The sequence below is a fragment of the Xenopus tropicalis genome, chromosome 1, assembly GCF_000004195.4.
Source record: "Xenopus tropicalis strain Nigerian chromosome 1, UCB_Xtro_10.0, whole genome shotgun sequence".
Taxonomy (NCBI): domain Eukaryota; kingdom Metazoa; phylum Chordata; class Amphibia; order Anura; family Pipidae; genus Xenopus; species Xenopus tropicalis.
The window spans coordinates 191,798,162-191,822,611 of NC_030677.2; the positions used below are offsets into that span (position 1 = coordinate 191,798,162).

Below are 24,450 nucleotides of genomic sequence, written 5' to 3' on the forward strand. Positions count from 1 at the left end.
AAATATGTGGTATTTTACACATGAGTACAGTATGTCTGGCAATGAACACAATTAAAGGGGGCAGGTTGGGGGCAGCACAAGGGCATCCCCTCGGATCATGTATCTTGCACAGGTTGCAGGGCACAGGGCTTGTGTCCGACAGCTCTGCCTTCTGTTAAGCAACTTGTTCTGTGTCTCTCACTGCCAATGAAACCAACTTTGTTGTTTGATCTTTTTTTATCATTTTTAATGACAGAACAATAGTTCCATTCACAAAATAGACCTTATTAACTTCAAACTGATACAGACAAATCTCCCTGTTCGCGGGCGACTAATCTCCCCGTGTTGCCATCAGTTGCCATCCCACCGGCGAACATGTAAGTCGCCGGTGGGATGGCACACGCTGCGGCGCAATTTCAGCAAATCGCCGAAAATGCCTCGCGAGGCAACTTCGGCGATTTGCCGAAATCGCCTGCACATCGTGTACCATCCCACCGGCGACTTACATGTTCGCCGGTGGGATGGTAGTTCGGGGAGATTAGTCACCCGTGACAAGGGAGATTTGTCGCGGGCGACTAATCTCCCCGTGTGCCAGAGCCCTAAACAAAGTATTCACAACAAGAAATGAAAATCATATTATTTAATTAAGATTAAGAACTTATCTGAAAAACCAAGGAACATTTTGCTGAGCTTGACAGGGGTGTTGTACCACCAGGAAAGAATTTTATGATTACAGCTTCTCTGTCCCATTGAGGACTTAGGGGCCCATTTATCAATGTATGATTGGTTACAAATAGAAATTTTTTTTATTTTTTCTAACTTTTAGAACTGTGCATATTTTCTGAGACTTTTTCGTAAATCTTATTTGTCGCAACGAGTACGAAAGTTTTGGAATTCATTCAAGCTTCGGTACTGTGACTTTCCTTGGGCCAGGTTGGAGCTGCAGAGTGCCATTGAGCCCTATGGGAGACTTTCCTTGGGCCAGGTTGGAGCTGCAGAGTGCCATTGAGCCCTATGGGAGACTTTCCTTGGGCCAGGTTGGAGCTGCAGAGTGCCATTGAGCCCTATGGGAGACTTTCCTTGGGCCGGGTTGGAGCTGCAGAGTGCCATTGAGCCCTATGGGAGACTTTCCTTGGGTCGGGTTGGAGCTGCAGAGTGCCATTGAGCCCTATGGGAGACTTTCCTTGGGCCAGGTTGGAGCTGCAGAGTGCCATTGAGCCCTATGGGAGACTTTCCTTGGGTCGGGTTGGAGCTGCAGAGTGCCATTGAGCCCTATGGGAGACTTTCCTTGGGCCAGGTTGGAGCTGCAGAGTGCCATTGAGCCCTATGGGAGGCTTTCCTTGGGCCAGGTTGTAGCTGCAGAGTGCCATTGAGCCCTATGGGAGACTTTCCTTGGGCCAGGTTGGAGCTGCAGAGTGCCATTGAGCCCTATGGGAGACTTTCCTTGGGCCGGGTTGGAGCTGCAGAGTGCCATTGAGCCCTATGGGAGACTTTCCTTGGGCCAGGTTGGAGCTGCAGAGTGCCATTGAGCCCTATGGGAGACTTTCCTTGGGCCGGGTTGGAGCTGCAGAGTGCCATTGAGCCCTATGGGAGACTTTCCTTGGGCCGGGTTGGAGCTGCAGAGTGCCATTGAGTCCTATGGGAGGCTTCCAAAAACATGCACTGAAGGTTCAAAGTCAGAAAAGTGTTTGCGCTGTTTACAATCGTTCAGATACGAAAATTTTCTAATCATACCACGATATTTTCGCGACTTTTCGCAAAATTAACGCACATCAGAAATTTTCACATTTAATGCGAATTTTCGCAAATCGTACTCGTAATTCGGACTTTAATGAATAGGCCCCTTAGTAATTATTTTTTCCTAATCTTGGATTGAGCGCGTGATATTCAGTGCTCTTTACAATGCCTTGATCTTAAATGATTTCAGCAGCAACTACAACATCTCACTCATTTTTCACAATATAGCTTCAACCAATAACATTTTTGTTGGATGAGATTGGCTGTTACTAAGTAAAATATATTACTCCGCTAGACAGAGAAATGCAGAAGAAAGAGAAAGATTTATAAAGTTATACCAAGAAACAACAAAGGCCATTTGGTCATTAAAATTTATTTAGTTAATTAGCAAACTTAATTGTTGGGATTAAATAGCAGAATTAATGCAACTACAGAAGTGGCAATCAGTGTAAAGGTGGCTATACCTATAACCACCTATAAGATTCGCTCATTTGGAAAGGTCGCCAACACCAAGTGAATCTTTCCCCTAATATACCCACCTTGGGTGGGCGATATCGTGCTATTGTGATTATTTGGCCCTAAGGCCAAACGGTCACATTACAATGAGGGGGATACAAAAAGTCAGAGTGAGGGCCACATCAGTGAGGCGTTGTGGTCTTCAATCCAACAGAAAGATCAAGCCTATTCAATCTACATATGGACAATTTTTGCCCAGATATCGGTCATGGAGGCCTGTTGGAAGGCTCCATACAGAGGCAGATAAGCTGCTGAATCTGCCTAAAGGACCTGAATCAGCAGCTCAAATCTGCCCATGTATAGCCACCTTCATTGTGATAGGAAATAGCCACAGAAGAGCTCTCTCCAATGAACAGTGTGCAAGTGTCTATTGATGCTAGGGAACCCTGGAATAACAGTCACTCAGGCATGCTGATAATTCTAGGGTTCCACCTGTGGCTTGTGATAATTGCTGCTACTACAGACTACAGCGAATCACACTCTAATGCCATTATTGATTTTGTGTGTGAAAGGTTTTGATGTGGTGACATCTTTTGCGTACGAAAAAGTCGTGCAAACGCGAAAAAATCAGCGAAAATATGCTCGGGGCATTCGTGTCTTAATAAATCTCCCCTTAAATCTGTGAGGGCCTATTCCCAAAGATTAATAGTCACATGTTTATTGATTTGCATGATGAGCTGGGAGTTTTCTGGAACACACAGAACCTCCATTTAACTATAGGCTTAAAAGATAAAATCATATTAAAATATCTTATGCACGCCACTAATTATTTTATTAATCCAGCGGATGATGTTCCTGTTGAGTTTTGCGTAGACACTTGCGTCCCCAGGAAGAGCACACTCTGGCATGCCAAAAGATGTGAGTCCCCTTAAAGATCCATTGCAAATCAAAGGCCCTCCGGAGTCTCCCTGAAATAGAAATATATGTGTTACGTTAATAAATGTGTTCATTAAACAGAGAGCAATAATTCTATATTATTTATTTTGTACAGAAACAACTTACAGTCTATCACATACGTCACATAAAGGTCACCCAGGTTTATTCCATTCAATCAGCGGTTTTGTTCTGGGCCTACAATACTGGCACTGTGAAATTTCACTAAGCAGGTCTATTCTATCCCCTGGTGCCCACCACCTCTCACCATTGGCATGTCCTTACACAAAATTAACAGAGGCAATGCCTGCGGAAATAGTACAACACAATGTTTTGTCTAATTTAAAGGTTGTCTTCTGTTCAGGAGAGTATAACTGGAGTGATTTCCAAGTCCCATCGAACATCAGTTTGATCCAATTCAAAGTTAATCGAACTAATTTTATCATACGTGCATGTTAAAATGCTAGCTTGTGTGCAAATATAGAGGATTTCCAGTGTTTGCTTTTACAGCAGAAGCCCAAGAGATAGAAACAACAACAAGAGATCCTCTGCACTCACCCATTATCAATATATAAAGGACATTAAGACATTCTGTGCATTAAGCTACTAAGAAAAGCCCAAGAGATGACTTGAGACAGTTGTACTCAACCTTTGGTTCAGGGACCAAAAATAGGTCACCATGATCCAGTTTAACAGTGTTCATTTTCTTTTGCAGCTTCCTAAGTGTAGACTGAATCTTGGGCCCCTAAGCTCATTCACATTCAATATGGATATTATACAAAAATATTAATTAACACTGATATAAGAGAACTGAAGAAGTAGATATTGGAATGGAACACAAAACATTCCTGTAGCTACATGTGGTAAGACTATCTCTTTTACCAAATCTTACCAGAATTAAAATTGTAGAAGTCATTTACGACCACAAGGGCAGTGGCCAAAGTGTGACTTTCAATGACGTGCATACTATTCTTTAGGTGCAACTGTGCTGTGACAATTGACCCAAGCTTTTGTGGAAACCCTGGGCTACCATCTGGTTTGACGGTGGCAGTATCTCCAGGGTTCCACTGTGTTGATAGGTGCACCTCTGCTTAATTTGGAACAGGAGGTAGGAGGAAGGCAGTGGTGGTGAGCTCAACTATACGGAAGTGCAAGGAGTGCACGTTAACGCAAGGGCCTCTGTTGAGTGGGATTTTTCATGCAACTGACTGCAGCCAAGAGCCACTGTAGTGTGGTAAGTAATGGCCCCTTTTTGTGTCAGTCTGTTGAAACCAAAAGCATAAGTCCTATGGTTGGTTCCAAATGCCCTACTTTAATTGTTCCAAGCCTAATTCCCAAGCACTGCCACATGAATTGAGTTCCTAAATATCAAATACTATCATAAAATATGTAAAATTCCCTGAAACAATGTTCTTGAATATAATAAGGCAATCAGAATGGTGACAGTGTAGCTACAAAATACTCACGCCACAAGTCCCCTTCACTTCTACATTCTCACTGGTACAGATCATATTCCTGGTTATATTGATAAGAGGTTTCCATCTCTTAGCGCATGTTTTTGTATCCACTATTGTTACATTGACTTCCATTAGTTTATCTGAAATTATGTTGCGGTGGTTAGTGGTCGTTCCCCATCCCGCTGTTTCACACACAGTTCCGGGCTGCAGCTTCTTACGCTTCACTGATAATGGTAAAACACTGACATCGCTTCCGAGCACTGCGGCTTTAGACAACTGAAATAAACAGTAACACAGTCACTATTTTATAACATGTATTATTACTGTACTCCACAAAATAGAACAAAAAGAATGACTTAATAGGTCTCACCTAACCACCTTTTTGCTCACTTTTTTATTTTCTAATTGATTTTCCTCTTCTTTAAAGGTGGCCATAGATGGTAAGACAGTAAGATTTGCTTGTTCGGTGAGGTCACCAAACAAGCTAATCTTTTCCCTGATATGCCCACCTTGAGTGGACGATATTTTGCTAATGTGATCGTTTTGCCCTAGGGTCAAACTAACACATTGCAATGAAGGGGATAGGAAAAGTTGGAGCAAGGACTGCATCAATGAGCCCATGTGGTCTCTGATCCGACAAAAGAGGCCACATACATGGGCAGATAAGCTGCCAAGCTTAAAGAAAGCTGCCTGTGTATGGCCACCTTAACTCACTTCATTTAGGTCTCTACAGCGCTGTGATGTTTGGTAATGTTACCTGTAAAAGCTGAACATCGTAATCAAATGTCTCTATCCTGAAGTCCTCGTGCTGGAATTTTTTGATGATAGGTATTATCTGCTTCTGGCTTTCCTTGGCAGTAAGTGAATGGGCACCAATAATGATCTTAGTTTTCTCTGTGCTACAAGAAATAAATGTGGAGAATGTGAAAGTGTATTGCCTTTGTTTCAAGGCACATGTGAAACAGGTATCACTTAATGGGTGACTTGTTGGCAGGAGAAACCCAGATTCTTCCTGTAACAGTTATATCTTTCAGTGTTATTACAGATGAGTCTTTTAGGCTCTAATTATGTATATTTCAGCTACTGAAACCAGAAAAGCATTCTGTGATTGGACTGAATGAAAACGCCCCTAGGTAGGAGGCCAGTCAAAAGAAAGCATACGTAACTTCAAAATGTGAGGTTGGGATTTTTTTCCCCCCACAGAAAAGAAAATGTGGTTATATTAAGGGGTAATTATACCTATTAGCTCTTTGGGTGCCAGGTCAATATAGTGAGATAGAAGCCAGGAGCTGACTAGAAATGTAAAATTTATGACTCTGGATGAGTGCCATCAGTGGAACTGAGGTGGCAGCTAGGGATGACACCTGTTTGGTTTCGATCCAAACAGTTTGGTTTTTCTTTTGGGTGTTCAAGCCAAAGACCACCTCTGGTGTCACGGCTCCTCACCACAAGGCACAAACACACCCCCAAATGGCATGGCCCCACCCCCATATGTAACTGCCATGCTCCCAATGGCATCATCCTGCCCTTTTGTTTGTTTTTTGCTGAGGTCAGTGGTGGCAACCCTAGTGGCAACTTTATTATCAGTGGATCTCAAACTACAACTACACACTAAAACAACATCTACTGTACATAGGGCTAGCAACACACTTTTTGCCCTCTTCATTCGGATTTCCTCAACCCCATGTTTTCCCCATCAGAGGTGGAGAGTAGGAAAGTCCCCACTACCAGTTGAACCTTTCACCTGAAAGAGATGATGACATGGAACTACACTGTGGGAACCCCATAGAGAAAGAACGTTACCTGTGGGCTGGCCTTGAGCTATCTGACTTTGACTTTACAAGATACAAAATATCCTGGAGAACATTATTTTCTTGCAACAGGTTCCCCCTGTATGTTGCCCACATAAATCAATGCCAGAACTAGGAGGCCCCACCAAAATGGTCGGACCCCTCTGCGAAATTCTTTAGAGGGGCATGGTGCAGAGTAGCAAAATTACCACCCCCCCCCCACTCTGAATAATGAGCTAGACATGGGCTGATAAATGCGCTATAGATATGGTTGCTTTGAAGGCCTGAGCTGAAACATAATCTAAAAGCTGCTAGCAAGAGAAAGGTGCTAAATAATAAAAAACAATATTGATAAAAAGAGCAATTAGGGATAAGATATATTATTTTTATTCTTCTTTCTATTTATTTAATTTAAAAAAAGTAAATAAATATGTACCTTTGGGGGCCAGTATTTATCCACCAACAAAATACTAAATGTTTATAATAGGGGGATTTTCAGTGTCATTTGACTTCCCAGTTGTTTGCAGCACTTTGGCATAGCTTTTCAGGAACGTGACATATTAAGGACACTGTATAGGGTAATAGTTCAGTTTGTACCAAAAAGGGGAAATATCATTTTGCAAACAATTCTCTTCTGTTTTCTCAAAAAAAGCATGGGACCAGTACATTACATTACAGTACAGGAGTACAGGCCCTTGGCATTAAAGGGCAGATTTTAAAGTAATAAAGTAGGACAGAATCATAGCACTCACCACTTTTTTGCTGTACAATTCTCTTGTTTTTAGCCAGTGTTACCACAATGAACAATGTTTCAGGGGAAGACTGTACCTCCCTTCGTTAGGTACAGTTCATTGGTGGGGCTATGACGTGGCGATTGGCCGATCTCCACGTCAATCTCCTGCCTGGTTTTCTTAATTTGAAAAACTGGCAGGCAGTTTTGACCCGTACAGTCCTTCTGAAAACATCACTGTCCAGGTCAAAGCCGGACAGGTGGCAACCCTAGACCCATGTTCTACCATCACTAGTCTGGAAAGGCACCTATACACCAAGACAAAGTTACATTGCCATTAAGTGTAAAAAGGTATAAAACACGGCAACCTGTGTGGCAGAACACGTGAAAATCTACTTTACATAAATGCAAGTTTGAAAGCCTGAGATTAGAATGGGAGAAAAGTCAGGATTTGGCAAAACTGGTATGTGCTGTAGGTTTTTAGACCGTTTTCATGCCTGTAAAAGTAGATTGTACAGGGCTATATTTTCTCATCCTACAGAACTATATATATAGGGCCTGATTCACTAAAGTGCAATAAAATTTATCGCATGCTTTTTTGCGTTAAATTTGTCACGATAATTAGCGCGCGATTCACCATAGTAATATCGCGTGCGTTAAGTTGCCATATCGCATGCGTTATTTCTTGCGCAACCGCATGCGCTAGTTTTAATGCATACGTTAATTTCCGCGCTGAAAAGAATACGATCGCATGATTCACAAACACTTAGGCGCGCTAAATATCGCATTAGGCTATGCGAAAATTAACTCCTACTTCAGGCAGGCGAAAAATTATAGAAAAGTACAGTAAATGAGTTTTTGGCAATAAAATATGGACTTACAGTGTTATTTATTCAAGTATGTGTCTTTTTACTCAATTTTACTAAAGTCTTGGCATGTATGGAATTTCGCTACTAATATACAGTACTATAGCGGTGAATATTTTGTCGCGATATTATACAGTACTATAGCGGTGAATCTTTAGTCGCCAAAATATACAGTACTATAGAGGTAAATCTTTAGTCGCACAAAATACATTACTAGGTATAATAATTATAGAAAAGTACAGTAAATGAGCTTTTGCCAATAAAATATGGACTTTGCAGTGCTATTTATTCAAGTATGTGTTTCCCCTAGAGTGACGCAGCTGTCAGTTTGCAGGGAAATGGTCATTTTTAATACAGTAATTTAACGAAAGTATTGGCGTGTATGCCTAACATGGCGTGCGTTCACATGGCGGAGCGAATTTTTGGACGTGCGGCGAATTTTTCCACAGCGAATTTTTAATGCGTTTCGCAAAACAATCCGCCAATGGCAAAACGCATAAAAAAATTCGCCATGGAAACATTCGCCGCACATCCAAAATTTCGCTGCAAATCCATGCCTGGCGAAACATTTCATCACTTGTAGCCGCATATAAATAGTCGTGCAAATGAACGCATGCCATGTTAGCCATACACGCCAATATATATTTTTTTGCAAATAAATATTTATACAGCACCTCTCTAGCACTCTGTGCTCTCCCAGGGCAAAATGTCGCCAGTTTTATGCTGCCGATTGTCGCGTGCGTAATGTCGCGACAATTAGCGCATGCGATAAATAGCATGCATGCGGAAAATACCGCGCACGCTATTTATCGCGACAAAACTATCGCATGAAATACAGCGTGTGTGAAAAGTCGCGAAAATTAAGACGCGATAAAATTTTTAACGCACGCTATAAATAGCGCACATTAAATCGCACTTTAGTGAATCGGCCCCATAATGTCATATAAAGCAGGGCACTCACAGGACTTAAAAGTATGGTGAAAAAGAAACAAAGTTTATTTGTTATTCCAACGTTTCGGTATTCCTTGAGACCTTTGTCATAAATATTTGATATACACAGGTCTGTCACCTACACATGTAGAAGAACTGGAAGGAATACTTACATATTACAGTGAGCTGCAGTTAATACCCAGCTGGGTTTTATCAAAACTCCACCACATATGGTTTTAAATTTTTTTTCTCTTAAGTACAGAGCAACCATGTATGGTCTTGAATGCGGAACAGCTTCTCTCCCACCAATAATCTCTGTGCACTCACCTGAAGATAAGGAAAACAATTTCAATACTGGAAATATAGAATATAAGGTGAGAATTACTGTTTCTAAAGCATATGGGGTGGTGATGATGGTGGGTCTTCTCTGCTTTCTGAGCAGCTTCCGCAGCTGTGACAGGCAGACGGGTTATTTTTGGAATGCACAGTAACCAGAACAGAGAATTAAGCTACTGGGTCACAACAATTTTGACCGCTGCTGCCTTCCAGCAGAGAACACTGGTGGTCAAAACACCAGAGTGCCATTAGCCATATTCTCAGTTGTAGTAGGTATGCATCTAAAAACATAAATGAAGAAATATAACTAAGTGGAGAGCATTATGGATAGTTGTAGTGGATTCATGGCAAGAGCCCCCTATTAGAAGTTATAGCCTGGAAGAGTAGGGGAAAAGCAGGCATAGTAGGGCAAGATGGTGAGAGTAGGGCAAGATGTTGGCGGTAGATGGCAACAACAACTCTTTGTAGAGGTTTAGTGCTGTCTGACCTGCATTCTTTTCTGTATTTAGTAACATAAAAGGCAATATAAGGCCTTTTTGTATTTAGCATTTTTTTAGCATAAGGGGCTTTGTGACACTGGCGCTGTGGGTGAATGTCCTTTCTGCCGAACCCTAAAAGTATCCCTGGTTATTGTTTATTGTAATGACAATTGTGCTATGGAAATCAATGTAATTACTTTTTAAATATATTTTCTTCTGTTAAGACTCTTTCTTTCTCATTTCCTTGTATTTAAAGCATGGCTTGGTTATTTTAATCAATAAAACAAAATATTAAAAAAAGAAGTTCAAAAAATAAAAAACAAAGACCAGCTATGAGATGTTCCCCTTTAAATGATTAATAAAAATGCCTACCATTAAGGAAGCGGATACTGTAAAATATATGGCCCTCCCTATAATTTTGAATTCCTGTGCGTGTTATCAGACCCCGACCAGGAGTGTCTCAAAGGTTTTTTCTCTTCAGCAGCTCGTGGAATATCCCAACATACCACAATTTAGCAGTAAGCAGGAACCAAAATTGGGGAAGTCAATCCAGGAATCAGAAAGATCTCATGCACAAAATAGCCATAGTTCCTAAATGCCGTCAGTCTCACCAGGTGGTGCAGAAGCCATTGCTGCTACATTGAATCTAACCTTGCTGCACTAAATTCTCTTGCTGATTCAGAGTCTTTACAATATTGGATCAGACGACAGATGGGTCTCATTTTTTTTCTTTAAAAATATTTGAAATGTCTTTGTAACTACTCTTTACAGGCACATTTTCTCCGTTCTGCAACACTACCTGTAACCTCTTTGTATTTGCCCATCTTGCTGCATACCCCAACACTGCCCCCCCCCAACCTCCCTCTCTTTATTCTTGTTATCATCCCCACGTGTAGGAATATACAAAACATTTACTTTATCCTCCGATGTATAACATGCATATATGACACCACCCAGAATGAAAATCTGTGTACATGTGATATTCATAACATATATAGAAATACAAAAGTACTTACATTGCCAAATAACCAGAAAAAAAGCAGCTGCAGTAAAGAGAAAGACTGTAGAGGTCTTTAAACCAGCCATTTTCCTGTGTGCTTTAGTCTTCCTGTGTGCTCGTGTTGTTATAAGCAGTGTCACATACACAACAGGAAACACTGGACTTTAAGCTACCGTAGCTTCAACCTAATATGGTATAAAAGGAGAAATGAAATTGTCCTCTTGTCATTTGTAAGAAGATAAATTATGTGTATTGTGAGGCAGGAACATTAAATGGACACTAGCTATTGTATATTGTTTGTATTTGTGCCTAACTAATGTATGTTTTGTAAAGAGAAATAGCTAATAAGATCTTTTGTTCTCATTTTGAGAAAATCACCTTTAGCTCTTTCATAGCAATGCCTCCTCAAGGCAGGTATTAATTATAGGGTTCTGGTGCACCATGTACTTTGCACCTTATTCAAAATAGTATAGGAAAGTACCATTGGGAATAGCAGTTTAATGGGTGCGGCTTTGCACATTGCATTGCAACTTATATTAGTGCATTCAGAGGAACGTAAAAGCTTTTCCTGGGAACACTCAAGGAGTTCAACTACCATTAGCTTAGAGTGAAACTGCCACAATGTAGTATCAGTGTTTGAGGATTGAAGCCTTAGGCTAATGGCACACACAGCCAATCCAAGTGATGGATTCCTCTTCGAATAACCATGCTTCCAACTTCCCAGCCCCAACTCAATCATTCCAAACCCTATTTTCGCTGTAAGCGCCGGCCCTTTTATGGCTGTCCAGGCCCACTTATTTCCTGACAGGGTTTTTGGCTGCACCCCCAGCCTTTGATGGCAGCCCTAGGTAGAAGCCACACCAGGTGAATTTGCAGTTGGGCATTAACCTATAGCATCCAATCAGTAATCAGTAGCTATCTTCAGCCAACTGCAGGAAAAAATGCAAAAATATTTGTTTATTCCTTACTCTTGAAGTGTAGCAACTGCCAATTTTCCTCCAGTTCTTTTAATCAGCTGCCTACTGCCCCATTACTTTAGGAGTCAGATCAATGAGAGCATAGAAAGTAAACAGTCAAATAGATGATGCTTTTAATAGCAAATGAATAGCAAATGAATTTAACAATTTGCATTTAAATTATATTGAAAAGTTGAATAAAATTACATTTTCGTGCATTATACAAAAACAGTTTTTGGGCAGAGAACCCTGTAAATGCTACACTCTGTTTAAGTAATCCCCTTTACTCTCTCTATTGTACTTTGGGATTAGTCTATTTGTCTACACCACATGGGAAAGTTCCATCTTTGCACTAGTATGGTGACTGATAGCAACCAATCAGACTTTGCTTTCGTATTGTGAACTGCATTATGCTGGAGTATTTGATAACCATATGGTCACCCCAAAATGGCACCACCATTCTTGCTGGCTTCTTAAAATGGGGTTATTCTACTGTAGGAGGACTGTGAGAGTTAATAAGGAAGAATGTGGACAGACAGAATAAAACAATGGCAGCTTAGGCAAAATTGAAACTGCAAGGTTAGAGAGTGAAAGCTTCATTAATGCAAAAAAAGTAAGCGTAACAAAAAAAGTAACGTTAATAAATGAATTCATAGTGGCCTACAAATGGCATCTGCTATAAATGTATATCCCTTGTCAGAGGGATAGATTTAATAGCTATGTAGAATCAATGGCTGAAATTGACTTATGTTCTCTTAGTTTCTTTTTTAATCCATTTAATGTAATTGCTAGTTAGACGTGTGTAGACGTTGGCTCCATTTTCCATTCCACAAATTAATGGTCCAAATGAAATGACACCAGTAAGTATGCGATTGCAGATTAGTGGTCCTCCACCATCACCCTGAAAGAGGGAATACAGTGAAATGTGGGTATTATCTTAATTTGCTCTGCTTATAAGTATTATGTCTAAAAGACAAACAAATGGCTGTTACAAACATCTACTATGTTCAACCCCCTTTCAAATGACCCCCAATTCATAAATATACATACATTTACAAACCGATCAATGCACACACATATATATGCAAAAATATATACAAATATCTATACTAAACTAACTGTAGATCTTGAGATTACAATAGCCTTGAATATTATGCTTATGCAAGAAATCATCCAGGCCCCTCTTATGGGCATTAAGGGAAATAAAAAAGTAAAGGACCAATGACAGACCCCTGCTGTCTCAACTAACAACCCTGCTCCAGTTAGAAAATGTTCCTAATGTTCTTGCTTCATGAGCAAGTGACTCTTTAGGATCTCTAACCTAAACCTCTGACGTTTGTTCACATCCTCAACCGGGGTAAGAACTTAACAGAAAATATATACTAGGCATGGAAATTCTATTGTGTTGAATAAGGTACTGTCACTCATGGCATAGAACTTTGCAGAACTTTGGAATTGGACTCCATATTATTGAACTTAGTATGCTTTGCTGGCAGATCCTATATCTACTGTAGATTATGGGAAGCCAGGAAGTGGGGAATGGGGGTAATGACTGTTAAAGGCCAGTAGAAGGTATAAGCAAGTTATGGTATTAGTCACAGATCCTTCACTTACATTGCAGAAACCCCTTTTCCCTTTGTCTCTGGTGCACATCATATCTTTTGTTATTTTAATTTTTGACTTCCACTGGTTGTTACATTGCATTCTGTCCAGTACAGTTAAACTGACTTCCATTAGTTTGTCAGATTGTTGCTTTCCATTGTAGGCAGTAATACCCCATCCGGCTGTTTCACATACAGTCCCGGGTTTGATATCCTTATATTTAGTTGGCAACAATAGAATATTCACAGCATAACTGAAATTTGCTTTGCTGGACAACTGCAATGACAAAGGATTCAGTATTCATCATCATCAATCACCTCATTCACAATTTTTTAAGAACACAAGGAACATATTTATTATAGTGTATAAGCCAACATCATCAATGATGTTGCCCACAACGACCAATCAGATCTTTACTTTTGTTTTCTAACTTGTAGGTGACCATTAATTGCATATGTTGTAGGTGACCATTAATTGCATATTGTTAAATATGCCCTGATATACTGTATATCTTAGTAGAATCTTAAACTGTATTATTGTAATAAACATGAAAATAAAATGTACTCATAGCACATGCTGCATGGTTGGTGCCAGATATTGTCCAGAGCTAGCAGTAGGCAGAAAAAGCACGTGCCTAGGTGCAACAGTGGTGGTTGTGGGGTGCTACGCATGTACCTCTTTTGGCTGCCTTCCTCTAGTTTGAACCATCTGTAAGTGTAGGGAATTCAGGGTATGTGGGTAGAAGTGGGGATGTCAAACCAAGAAGAGCTGGTTGTGGCTTGCCTTGGCTGCTTGCAATCTCAGGCTTGGCACTGGCAGTTGTAGAACTATTATAGTGTTGGGCAGCCAGCTTTAGAAATACACTTACCACAACTGTAAATTTAACCCACTTTGTAGTATATCCTCAGGGCTTATCTAGTGGTTCTGCCTTCCTTAAGATGGTGGAAAGCACCAACAGCACCATTCTACCACCATTTGGCAGTGGTGATACTATTACAGTCCCCAAGACCTGCATTGCTCTTAACCAGTTTGTTATGGTAGGCAGGCTTACTACTATGCCATTTTATATTAGAATACATCAACCAAGCACTGGTGACTGGGCTGACTTTAGGCATAAATGGTGATGAACTCATCATCTATCTGAACTGGGTGTAACCTTTTTTAACTGGGCACTTCTTATCATGTCTGTGGCATCTACCTGGCTTTTTCTGACAGACAGACACCCAAAAAAATCTAATGCTGGAGCCCTCCAATGTCTTGATAGCCACAGAGTTCTAGCATAGGGAGAAACTTTATAAAAGGTACAAATTTTCCCATGTCTACTAACCCACAGCAAGCAATGAGAGGTTTGCTAAGAACTGGTGCAATTGGTTGCTAAATGGAAAGAGACCAAGTAAAATAATAAAATACATTAGGGTTGATTCACTAAAGTGCGTTAAAATGTACGCTATTTATACCATGCCTTAAAAATGTTATTGCGTCTAATTTTTCTCGTTTTAACGCACGATTCACTAAAAGGATACTTGCGTTAATATTAGACGCAAAGCTGTTTGCGTTAAGTCGTGAAGACTATTTTCGTTCTGTATTTGACGGAACGCGTGCTAATTAACACATTGCACACAAATAGTTGCCGCGTTCGAAAAAACGCACGCCATATTAGCCATACACAGCATTACTTTCGTAAAACTACTTTTCTGAAAATGCCCATTTCCCTGCAAACTGGCGGCTGCATCACTCTGGGGCCAACACAGACTTGAATAAATCCCACTGCAAAGTCCATATTGTGTTGCCAAAAGCTCATTAACTGTACTTTTCTATAATTACCGCCTGCCTCAAGTAGGTGTTAATTTTCGCACAGACAAATGCGATATTTAGCGCGTCTAAGTGTTTGTGAATCATGCGTTAGTGTTATTTCGGCGCAGAAATGAACGCAATGCAGTAAAATTATTGCATGCGGTAGCGCAAAATTTAAAGCATGAGATATGTGACTTAACGCATGCATTAATACTTTAGCGTATCGAGTGTTTTTTTTCACGTCAATTTTAACGCAAAAAAAGTGCAATAAAACTTATCGCACTTTAGTGAATCAACCCTTTTTTTCTTTTATTTATGACCCCATTAGACTTCATTAATAACCAGGTTGGTAGCAAATGGTTGAGAAGCTTAGTGCCGTGTTATTACCTGTAAAAGCTGAAGGTTATTGACGTATGAACGTCGATCAAACTTCTGGTGTGGGACCCATCGTGCAACCTTAAACTGCTGTCTCAGTTTATTCATTGTTTTTATTGAATGGACGCCAAGATCAACTGTTGTGGTTCTGTCACTGTACAAATAAACAGATTATAATTGTAAAAAGTCTCACCTTGGATACATGTGTAACATGGATCACTATCTTTGAGCTGATAAGTTTTGATAAGGCTTGCAGTAAATTTTAATGGGTTTATTTAACAATTTTCAAGTTTTTTTAATTCAAATTTGTTTATCTAAATCAAATAAGCTTGCATAGCAAATGCTCACTTATTTATAAATAAGGTAAACTTGTTAAACGAATAAAAAATTTGCTTATGGTAAAATGCCTTGGCCCACAGTGCTTCACTGTCTTCCCTGTCTTCCCTGTCTATAGTGTAAGCTGCTTACTTATTTATGCATACAAGCTTTGACATCCAAACACACAACAAATTTTGGACACTAGAATTGTCACTTTTTGGGCTTCTTCTTACTGGCCAGGGCAGGGGGAGGGTCCATGACTGGTCCAAATTGCCAGTAAATTTGTAATACTGGCCCCGGCCCTGGCTGGTATTTTACTGGCTAGGCCGTAGAAATACAGGCCAGGTGGCAACCCTAATGCACACAAAATACTTCAGTACAGGTAACGGACCCCTTATCCGGAAACCCATTATCCAGAAAGCTCCAAATTACGGAAAATCTCCCATAGACTCACTTTTAATCAAGTAATTCAGATTTTTAAAACTGATTTCCTTTTTCTCTGTAAAAGTAAAACTGTACCTTGTATTCGATCCCAACTAAGATATAATTAATCCTTATTGGATGCAAAACAATACTATTGCATTTAATTAATGTTTTATTGGTTTTTCAGTAGACTTAAGGTATGAAGATCCAAATTACGCAAAGACCCCTTATCCGGAATACCCTTGGTCCCGAACATTCTGGATAATGGGTCCTATACCTGTACTTGCTAAATCCAACCCATGTCTCTGCAGTCAGATGAAATCACTGAGTGAAATCTGAGCTGCTTGTCATAAAACAACTGCTGTATTTTTGTAAGCAGGGGCGCTCAGGTGAGTACCAAGAAATACACTTATACGCCTATATCACAATTGCTTTTCCTTACATGTTATGCAATAAGGCAATATACACTGATTAGCAATGTTACTTACACTTTACAGGTAGCTGCTGTCAACACCCAGTTGTCTTTAATCAAAGTCCCTCCGCAAAGGTTTGAACCTGTTCGCACTAGAGCCATGTATCGCCGTGCATGAGGAATGGCTTCTTTGCCTCCTGTGATCCCCATACCGGCACCTGTGCAGTATTATTCAAGTAAGAGTATGTGATGTGGGGTGGAATTTCTTAATTTTGACATTTTTATTATTTAAGGAAATATATAAACCCTATTATAGGACATGTAAAGCTGTAAAAATATCAATGTAAAATTTTTCTGCTACATTACATTACATTAACATTTATTTATAAAGCGCCAACATATCCCGCAGCGCTGTACAATAAGTGGGTTTCATACATTGGACATACAGAGTAACATATAAAGCAATCAATAACCGATACAAGAGGCGAAGAGAGCCCTGCCCAAAAGAGCTTACAATCTACAAGATTGAGCTGTTTATGAACTGCTAATATATTGAACTATGTAAGAACAGCACTACCTGTGTATGATCAGAAGGAACCAGGGACCTATTCTGATGTTGTGCTAATCAGGAAAGAGATGGGAAAGAGCAGAGTAACCTCAGAATTGTTCTCTGGTTTTCATCTAAATGTATATATATATATATATATATATATATATATATATTGCTCTACTGTACAATTACAGACACTGACCAGCAGGTGGCGATGATAATACAAAATTAATTATATTGGCAGTTAATAAACAGCTTAAAGGAAACTAAATATGAGTGATAGAGATATGAGCAGATAGTTTATATCATATTAAGTGGCCTATTAAAGAATCAAACTGGAATATATATATATATAATCAGTAAATATTGCACTTTTACATCTTTTCCCTTGAGCCGCCATTTAGGGATGGGCTGTGCGCTCCCTCAGGGATCAGCTGACAGGAAATAATGCAGCTCTAACTGTAACAGGAAGTAGCTGGTGTGACCTAACGAGTGTGCCCTTGGTTTGTTTGTGTGCGCCATGAATCGTATGATTCCAGGGGGAGGCCCTTAGTAATTAAAGGGGTGGGTCACCTTTAAATTAAATTTTAGTATAATATAGAGAGTGATATTCTATTGCAACTGGACTTCATTTTTTATTATTTGTAGTTTTTTATTATTTGTGTATATTCAGCTTTAAATGTAGCAGCTGTTTGGAATTTCAGCAGCTATTTGGTTGCTAGAGTCCAGATTACACTAGCAACATTGCACTGATTTGAATGAGAGAATGGAATATGAATAGAAGAGGGCCTGAATACAAAGGTAAGTAATAGAAACTAACAGTAACAATAAAATTGTAGCCACACAGAGAAATCATTTTTTGGCTGCTGGGGTCAGCGACCCCCATCTAAAAGTTGAAAAGAGGCAGAAGAAAAAAAAAAAAAACTATAAATAAAGAAAAAATGAAGACCAATTGAAAATTTCTCAGAATTGTCTATTCTATAACATACTAAAAGTTAACTTAAAAGTGAACAACCCCTGTAAAATGGCAGTTTTCTATTTGCCTTTGCACATGGGAATGTGGTAAAGTTTATTAAAAGATAGTGCTAGTTAAACGGGTTTATTGAAATCACTCATATTAGTGATGCTCCGCTGGCCCCTTTGTGCTCAGCTCGGCACTGGGGGACCCCTAGGGAAGTCTTTGAACATTGCCTGAACCAATTTTATGGGATACGATGATGGTTCATGCTACGCACATCTTACAGACTGTTTCACAAAAGGTACACAAATGAAAGTTATGGGGGCTTTTTAAGGTTTTAATGGGGCGTCCTGGGCCCATCAGGGCTGCAACTTTGATGCCCTTCTTGCTAATTCATGGGCCTTCCTCTCTGCTTCCCCCCCACCCCCCGTACAGCCTGCGTTGCATACCTTTTGGCTCCCTTCTCTTTCACTTTGCGTCTGTGATTGGGGCAGAAAGGGCAATACAGACTGGTGAGCAGGCCTTGGTTGGTGGGGCCCATGAAGGCCGGGGCCCACCGGGTTTTTATCGGTGTCCCGCTGGCCCAGTCTGACCCTGGTCTTTTTTACTGAAGGGAATTGAAGTGTATTTACTTAAGATATTAAGTATCATTAACCATGATCCTGGGCAAAAGTCCCTAAAGCTGGCCGAATATCTTACGAAGCGAGGTTTCGTACGATATTATCGGTGCGTGTATGGCAAGTCGGCGAGTCGACCGATATCGCAGGAAGCTGCTGATATCGGTCGACTCGCCGATCGGGCCAGTTAAAAGATTTTGAACGGGCGCCATAGAAGGAGCCTGAGCAAAATCTGCCGTCAGGGCTGAATCGGCAGAAGGAGGTAGAAATCCTATTATTTCTACCTCCTTATCTGCCTGTTTCAGCCCTGAAGGTTAGTGGCGGATCTGACAATCTTTTGTGCGACCGATGGTCGCACGAAAGATCGCAGATCACCACATGTGTGGCCACCTTAAGGCTGATGCCAGACGTGGCGTAGGGCTGATATTTTTGGCAAGTGGAAAAACGCTTGGCGAAAATACAGCCCTACGTCTGCTACTTGTGCCTGCACCTGAATGAATGAGATACGTTTGGGTGCAGGCACATGTAGCCGATATACGCATGAAAACGCGAGAGAATGCAAAGTCTGGCATCAGCCTAAGGGCTCTGGCACACAGGGAGATTAGTCGCCCGCGACAAATCTCCCTGTTCGCGGGTGACTAATCTCCCCGAGTTGGCATCACCTGCCATCCCACTGGCGAAAATGTAAGTCGCGGGTGGGATGGCACACGCGGCGGCGTGATTTCGGGAAATCTGCGAAAAAGCCTTGCGAAGCAAGGAGGAGATTAGTCGCCCGCGAACAGGGAGTTTTGTCGCGGGCGACTAATCTCCCCGTGTGCCAGAGCCCTTAGAGGTGCAGAAGAAACAGATGCATAGGGGTGTTGCTAGACTGGGCAGAACCCACGAAAAAAAAAATCCAGGGGGAAACAGGGAAAAGCAGATAAGAATGCCCGTGTGTATGTACTTCATTAGGCAAGTTCCCATTTTATTTTGCCTATTAAAAAGAAAATGTAATTTTAAGCAACTTTTCCAATAAACATTCATTGTATTTGTAAACATTCTGCAAGGGAAAGCAGTATCTGTTGGTTCCTTTCTCTTCCCGACTTTTAAAACAATGTGAGGCTATAACCACAGACCTATGAATAAGCATTTCCAAGAGACAGAAATGGGCAGACACTGTTTGCAATAGCAAATACATTTACGCTACTTATACAATTTTAAATGAATGTACATTGGAATGGTGCTCTCAGTGTTACTGGAACAGCATAGTTCTAAGCTGAGCAATCAGAAGTGAATGCACTAAGCAATTAAAAAGCAACAATGCAAAGAGGCAGAGGAATAACACAAGGTGATAGAAACTCAGATTTGCCTAATAAAGGTGTTACCTCTTCTGGAACAAATCGCAGCTCTGTCTTCTTCATTCCTTAATAATAAGATTGACATTAAATAGAATAGTTACCTGCCAGGCTAGGAAAATACTGGCACCCTATTTAGATGCCTGGTGACCCAAGCACATCCCAAGGTACCACCTAGCCCGTGGCTATAGAAATAAAGGTGCAAACATTCCAGGATAGGAATAGGATACTATCAGTGCTGTTGTCGAGTACTTACATATTGGGGTGTTCAGAAGGAGCACGAATAGAGCTGGGATACCGAAGAACATTATTCTTGCTCAGTTCAGATCTTCACACCTTGTGCTCTCTCCTGCACCCACTTTTTATTCTGATTGTTACACCAGAAGGTGTCAACCGGTTACTGCTCAAATGCTGAATCTGCCATGGCACGTGTCTTTCATTTATTTTGATGTGGTAACGTCTGATGTACAAAACATGGGGCTGTGTGAGTTTCACAGTGTGTGACTATATTGAGTTTTTTTTTCTTAGCATGTTCAGGACTTAATAGTATATTGTCCTGTATGTGTCCCCATCAGAATATGGAACTTCAGCCATCAGTTTTGAAGGCATAAATCTTTTATTGAGAACTCCTATGCATAAGGTGCAACTATTGTAGGCAAATTTTTTGCTGGGTTTATTGTGGATGAAGAACTATGCTTTCCCCAAAATACCAAAATGTCTGCATTCAGAAGTAAGGCACGTAGGTGATCCCAGTGCTGCCCCCTACAGAGCACCAGTGATGTGCTCTGGATATTTAAGCTGCACTTAGGGGTGTGGTTCTGCCTCCTTTTAGCGCAATGGTTAGGGTTGCCACCTTTTCTGGAAAAAAATACAGGCTATCCTATATTTCTATCCTTTTTCCTAATAATAACATTGGCATTAAGCATCATTTTTACTGGCCAGGCCGGTAAAATACTGGCCAGTTGGCAATCCTATCGCTGGTGCTTCCGTCTGAGACATTGGTAAATGACCCCTCCTGCCTCCTGGGGTTTTTCTAGCTTTAATGGTATGTTATCAAATTGCCTTGAACTACCTACTGGGCTTAAATCTGTTTAACTGTATCTGTAATGGTTGCCATCTCTGCCGGCTGTCTTTGCCAGAAAGGGGACGGGGGTTGTGTTATGGGGGGCAGAAAAGAGGTAGGCCGTGGCATTGCGGGACAGGGAAAAGATGGGGCCATGACATCACGCGGGGGGGCTATGACGTGGTTATCGCTGATTGACTGATCGCCGCATCAATGTCCGTGAATCCTGCCTGGTTTTCCTAATTTGGGAAACAGGGCAGGAGGTTTTGACCCGGACAGCCCTTTTGAAAACCGGGCTGTCCGGGTCAAAACCAGAGAGATGGAAAACCATAGCTGGCTGGGGATCAACAAGCTCAACAACTGATTTTTGGGGGTGTCTAGGATGAGATTTCTTACATGCTACAAATCTGCTGCTCGGCTACAAATATATATAGGAGTATTTTGGTGACACCTATTGACTTTATTTTGTACTACCTGTAATTCAGCCACTTCCATTCACAAATCTGAACTGTAAACAGGTACAGGTATAGGATCTATTATCTGGAATGCTCGGGACCTGGGGTTTTCCAAATAAGGATTCTTTCTGTAATTTGGATATCCCATACTTCTAAATGTATTTAAACATTAAATTTACACAATAGGATTGGTTGTGTAGTTACCATCAAGAACAAATTACTGTTTTATTATTACAGAGAAAAGGGAAATCATTTTTTGAAAATTAGAATTTTTTGCTTAAAATTGAGTCTATGGGAAATGGCCTTCCTGAAATTTGGAGCTTTCTGGATAATGGGTTTCCAGATACAGATAATGGATCCCATACCTGTAACAGAATAAATAAATAAAGCACTTGCATTGAGTTGGTTATTGAACTGAAACCCTACTATAGCCCCCCCCCCCCCAATTTATGAAGTTGCAGGAGTATTACACATTTAAATAAACTCCTTTAAAACACCATGACACATCACCTTATGCATTAACAAACTAAGATTTGTCACTTCATAAAATCTGTTTAGTGTATCTCCACACAGGCCAACGCCATGCCTATATTGTGTGTAGATGTATAAGTCTTACTGGCACCCAAACCAAGTTTAAATACCCCTAAATGAGATGCATTTGTGCTTGTAAAAATGCAGTTATGGTTTTACGGTACTATAGGCAATGTAAAAAAGGCTGTAAAAATTCTTGTGTTGCACATCAGGCTTTAGACAACTAAATTTTGTCTTTTCTATTACACTGACAGTTCCTGATTTGGACACTAGATGGCAGGCTAATCATAAATAATAATTATGGCAAATAAAAAGATTGGATAATAAACGCCTTTAACAAGAGAAAATGTGTAATTTACACATGGATAATACATCTGCTCGATGCAGCAAAAAATGTTGGAAATGAAGAATGTAAGACACCTGAGTGTCTGGCTGAAATGTACTGTTCTGCTGAAAGGGAAACACTGTGCCTATTGCATACTGCCATCTGCCCTGTGGGGATTAGCAACGGAATGCTGATTTTTCCCTTCTCAAGGGGTTAAAACGTCTTTTCCACCACCTGCAGTTAGTTGGACAAATTCTTTATGCTATAATCAGAAGCCTTCTGCATATTGTACAATCAGTCTCTGGTAAGAATTCAGTCTGACAGCCTCTGTTCTAGGGCCCATTGGAGAAGCTTTCTACATAGATAAATAACTCTGCAGCTATCCTCTAAATGCTAAAGGAGAAGCTACATAAAAATGTTTAGCATTTAATATATATATATATATATATAGGCATGAATGGGTTCTTAATTAACATAACAACAGCATGCTTGGGTGCAGGTAATACACATAGGAACAAAAGGTAACAAAAGAACATTTCAATAGAGGAATATCACATGCAGTGACATTCCTGTGCCCCTGGCAGCCCTTTGCATGCCACCCCTTGTGCCTACCTTTCCAATCTTTGGAGCAGGGCAAGGGGGGCCACATCACTAGTACACAAAGCCCACAGTACAACTGTGCTCTCTGCACTTGAAGAGCTTTTTGCCGCCCCTGGTAACTTTTGGGGCACTGTTGTTTCCACCTTCCCTAATGATTAAAAACAGTTCCAAAAAAAGAGCTTTCACGTGTTCCTTGGGAGCCTTCTGATTCTTTTAAGAAGAGATGTGCAGAGCTTGCAGTCTTCTCCGTGTGTGCATCTCGCTAGAATTCTTAATTCTCATAAACTGTATTCACGGTGGCTTACATGGAAAAAAAAGAAGAAACAAAAAAATCAGATGAGCTTGCTTTATTATACATAGAGAGCTCTACTGGCTGATCTATCAAAGGCCAGGGCAGCTTGCTGAAGGGGAGATGATCAAATGTTGGATGGATGTTGCATCTGATGCTGATAGAGCTCAGTTGGGACAGTGTTAGACTGATGATCTAAAGATCTCTGCTTCAATCCCAGATTTGGGCAATTTAACTTGGTGCGAAGAAAGTGAAACAGCTGAAGCAAAGATGTTGTTTAACTGGAGCTCTGTTAAAGGAGAAAGAAAGGTAAAAACTAAGTAAGCTTTATCAGAAAGGTCTATGTAAATACAGCCATAAGCACTTACAAAAATGCTGCACTGACTTCTCTGTGAAAAGATTTCTTGTGTCTGTAATTCATGTGCCAGAGACAAGCAGCTCTCTCCCCTCTCCTTTTCCCTCCTCCCTCAAGAATGCTAAGAACTCCCTCCCCCCCTTAGGAATGTGGATCTGAGCCAATCAGCAGGAAGCTGACTCATAGTCTTACTAACTGAGCATGTTCACTTGGTCTGGGTGTCTGTGCAGGAGTGAGGCATTATGGGAACTTTCTTTACACAGCTCAGCGTTTTTTCTTCCTGTTTGGCTTCTGATTATCTGAACAGGTGAAATATGGGGAGACTTAAGGGCACTATTGAGAGAACTGAAGGTATGCCTGCAGCTTGAGATTAACTCTTTATTAGCCTTTCCTTCTCCTTTAAGGTGCTATATGAAAGTTGGGCCCTGGTCTTGCTAAGTAGGGCTCTGCCAGATAAAATAGCTCCTCAGTTGCATTTAGGAATAACTTTGGCAGATTTTACGTCTGCAAATGGCACATTGTACTCATGTTGATCAATGTGGGTACTGAGACAGTTCCGCATGATAAGAAAACTGTAATCTATCTAAGCGCAGGGGCTGCCTTTGGCAAGATGGGGTCACTTGCATAGCATGGGGTGGAGGGGTTGATGCATACTGCCAGAGCTCACACTCTTTTTTGTGGATGTCCAGAGCCACGATGCCCTGGTACTGTATAATGAAAGTACTGCATTATTTTGTGCAGTTTGTGGCTCCCCTGTGTGTTGTATGAATAAAAGCAATTGTTTTATTATGGTCTTGTTT

The 24,450-nt window shown here is 40.7% G+C and overlaps 2 protein-coding genes across 2 annotated transcripts; both read right to left on the reverse strand.

Annotated features, from left to right (window-relative positions):
* Positions 1-1,771: 1,771 nt before the first annotated feature.
* Positions 1,772-11,665, reverse strand: gzmak (granzyme AK). Its single transcript, XM_002941113.5, has 5 exons — positions 10,710-11,665; positions 9,052-9,205; positions 5,320-5,461; positions 4,572-4,838; positions 1,772-3,140 (listed from the first exon to the last, which is right to left on the reverse strand). The coding sequence occupies exons 1-5, from the start codon at positions 10,777-10,779 to the stop codon at positions 2,973-2,975; spliced, it is 801 nt and encodes a 266-aa protein (XP_002941159.1). The 5' UTR covers positions 10,780-11,665; the 3' UTR covers positions 1,772-2,972.
* A 96-nt stretch (positions 11,666-11,761) lies between these two features.
* LOC100496550 (granzyme A-like) lies at positions 11,762-20,403 on the reverse strand. The gene is made up of 5 exons (XM_002941109.5): positions 20,289-20,403; positions 16,650-16,791; positions 15,433-15,574; positions 13,264-13,527; positions 11,762-12,550 (listed from the first exon to the last, which is right to left on the reverse strand). The coding sequence occupies exons 1-5, from the start codon at positions 20,338-20,340 to the stop codon at positions 12,395-12,397; spliced, it is 756 nt and encodes a 251-aa protein (XP_002941155.3). The 5' UTR covers positions 20,341-20,403; the 3' UTR covers positions 11,762-12,394.
* Between the last annotated feature and the right edge of the window lie 4,047 nt (positions 20,404-24,450).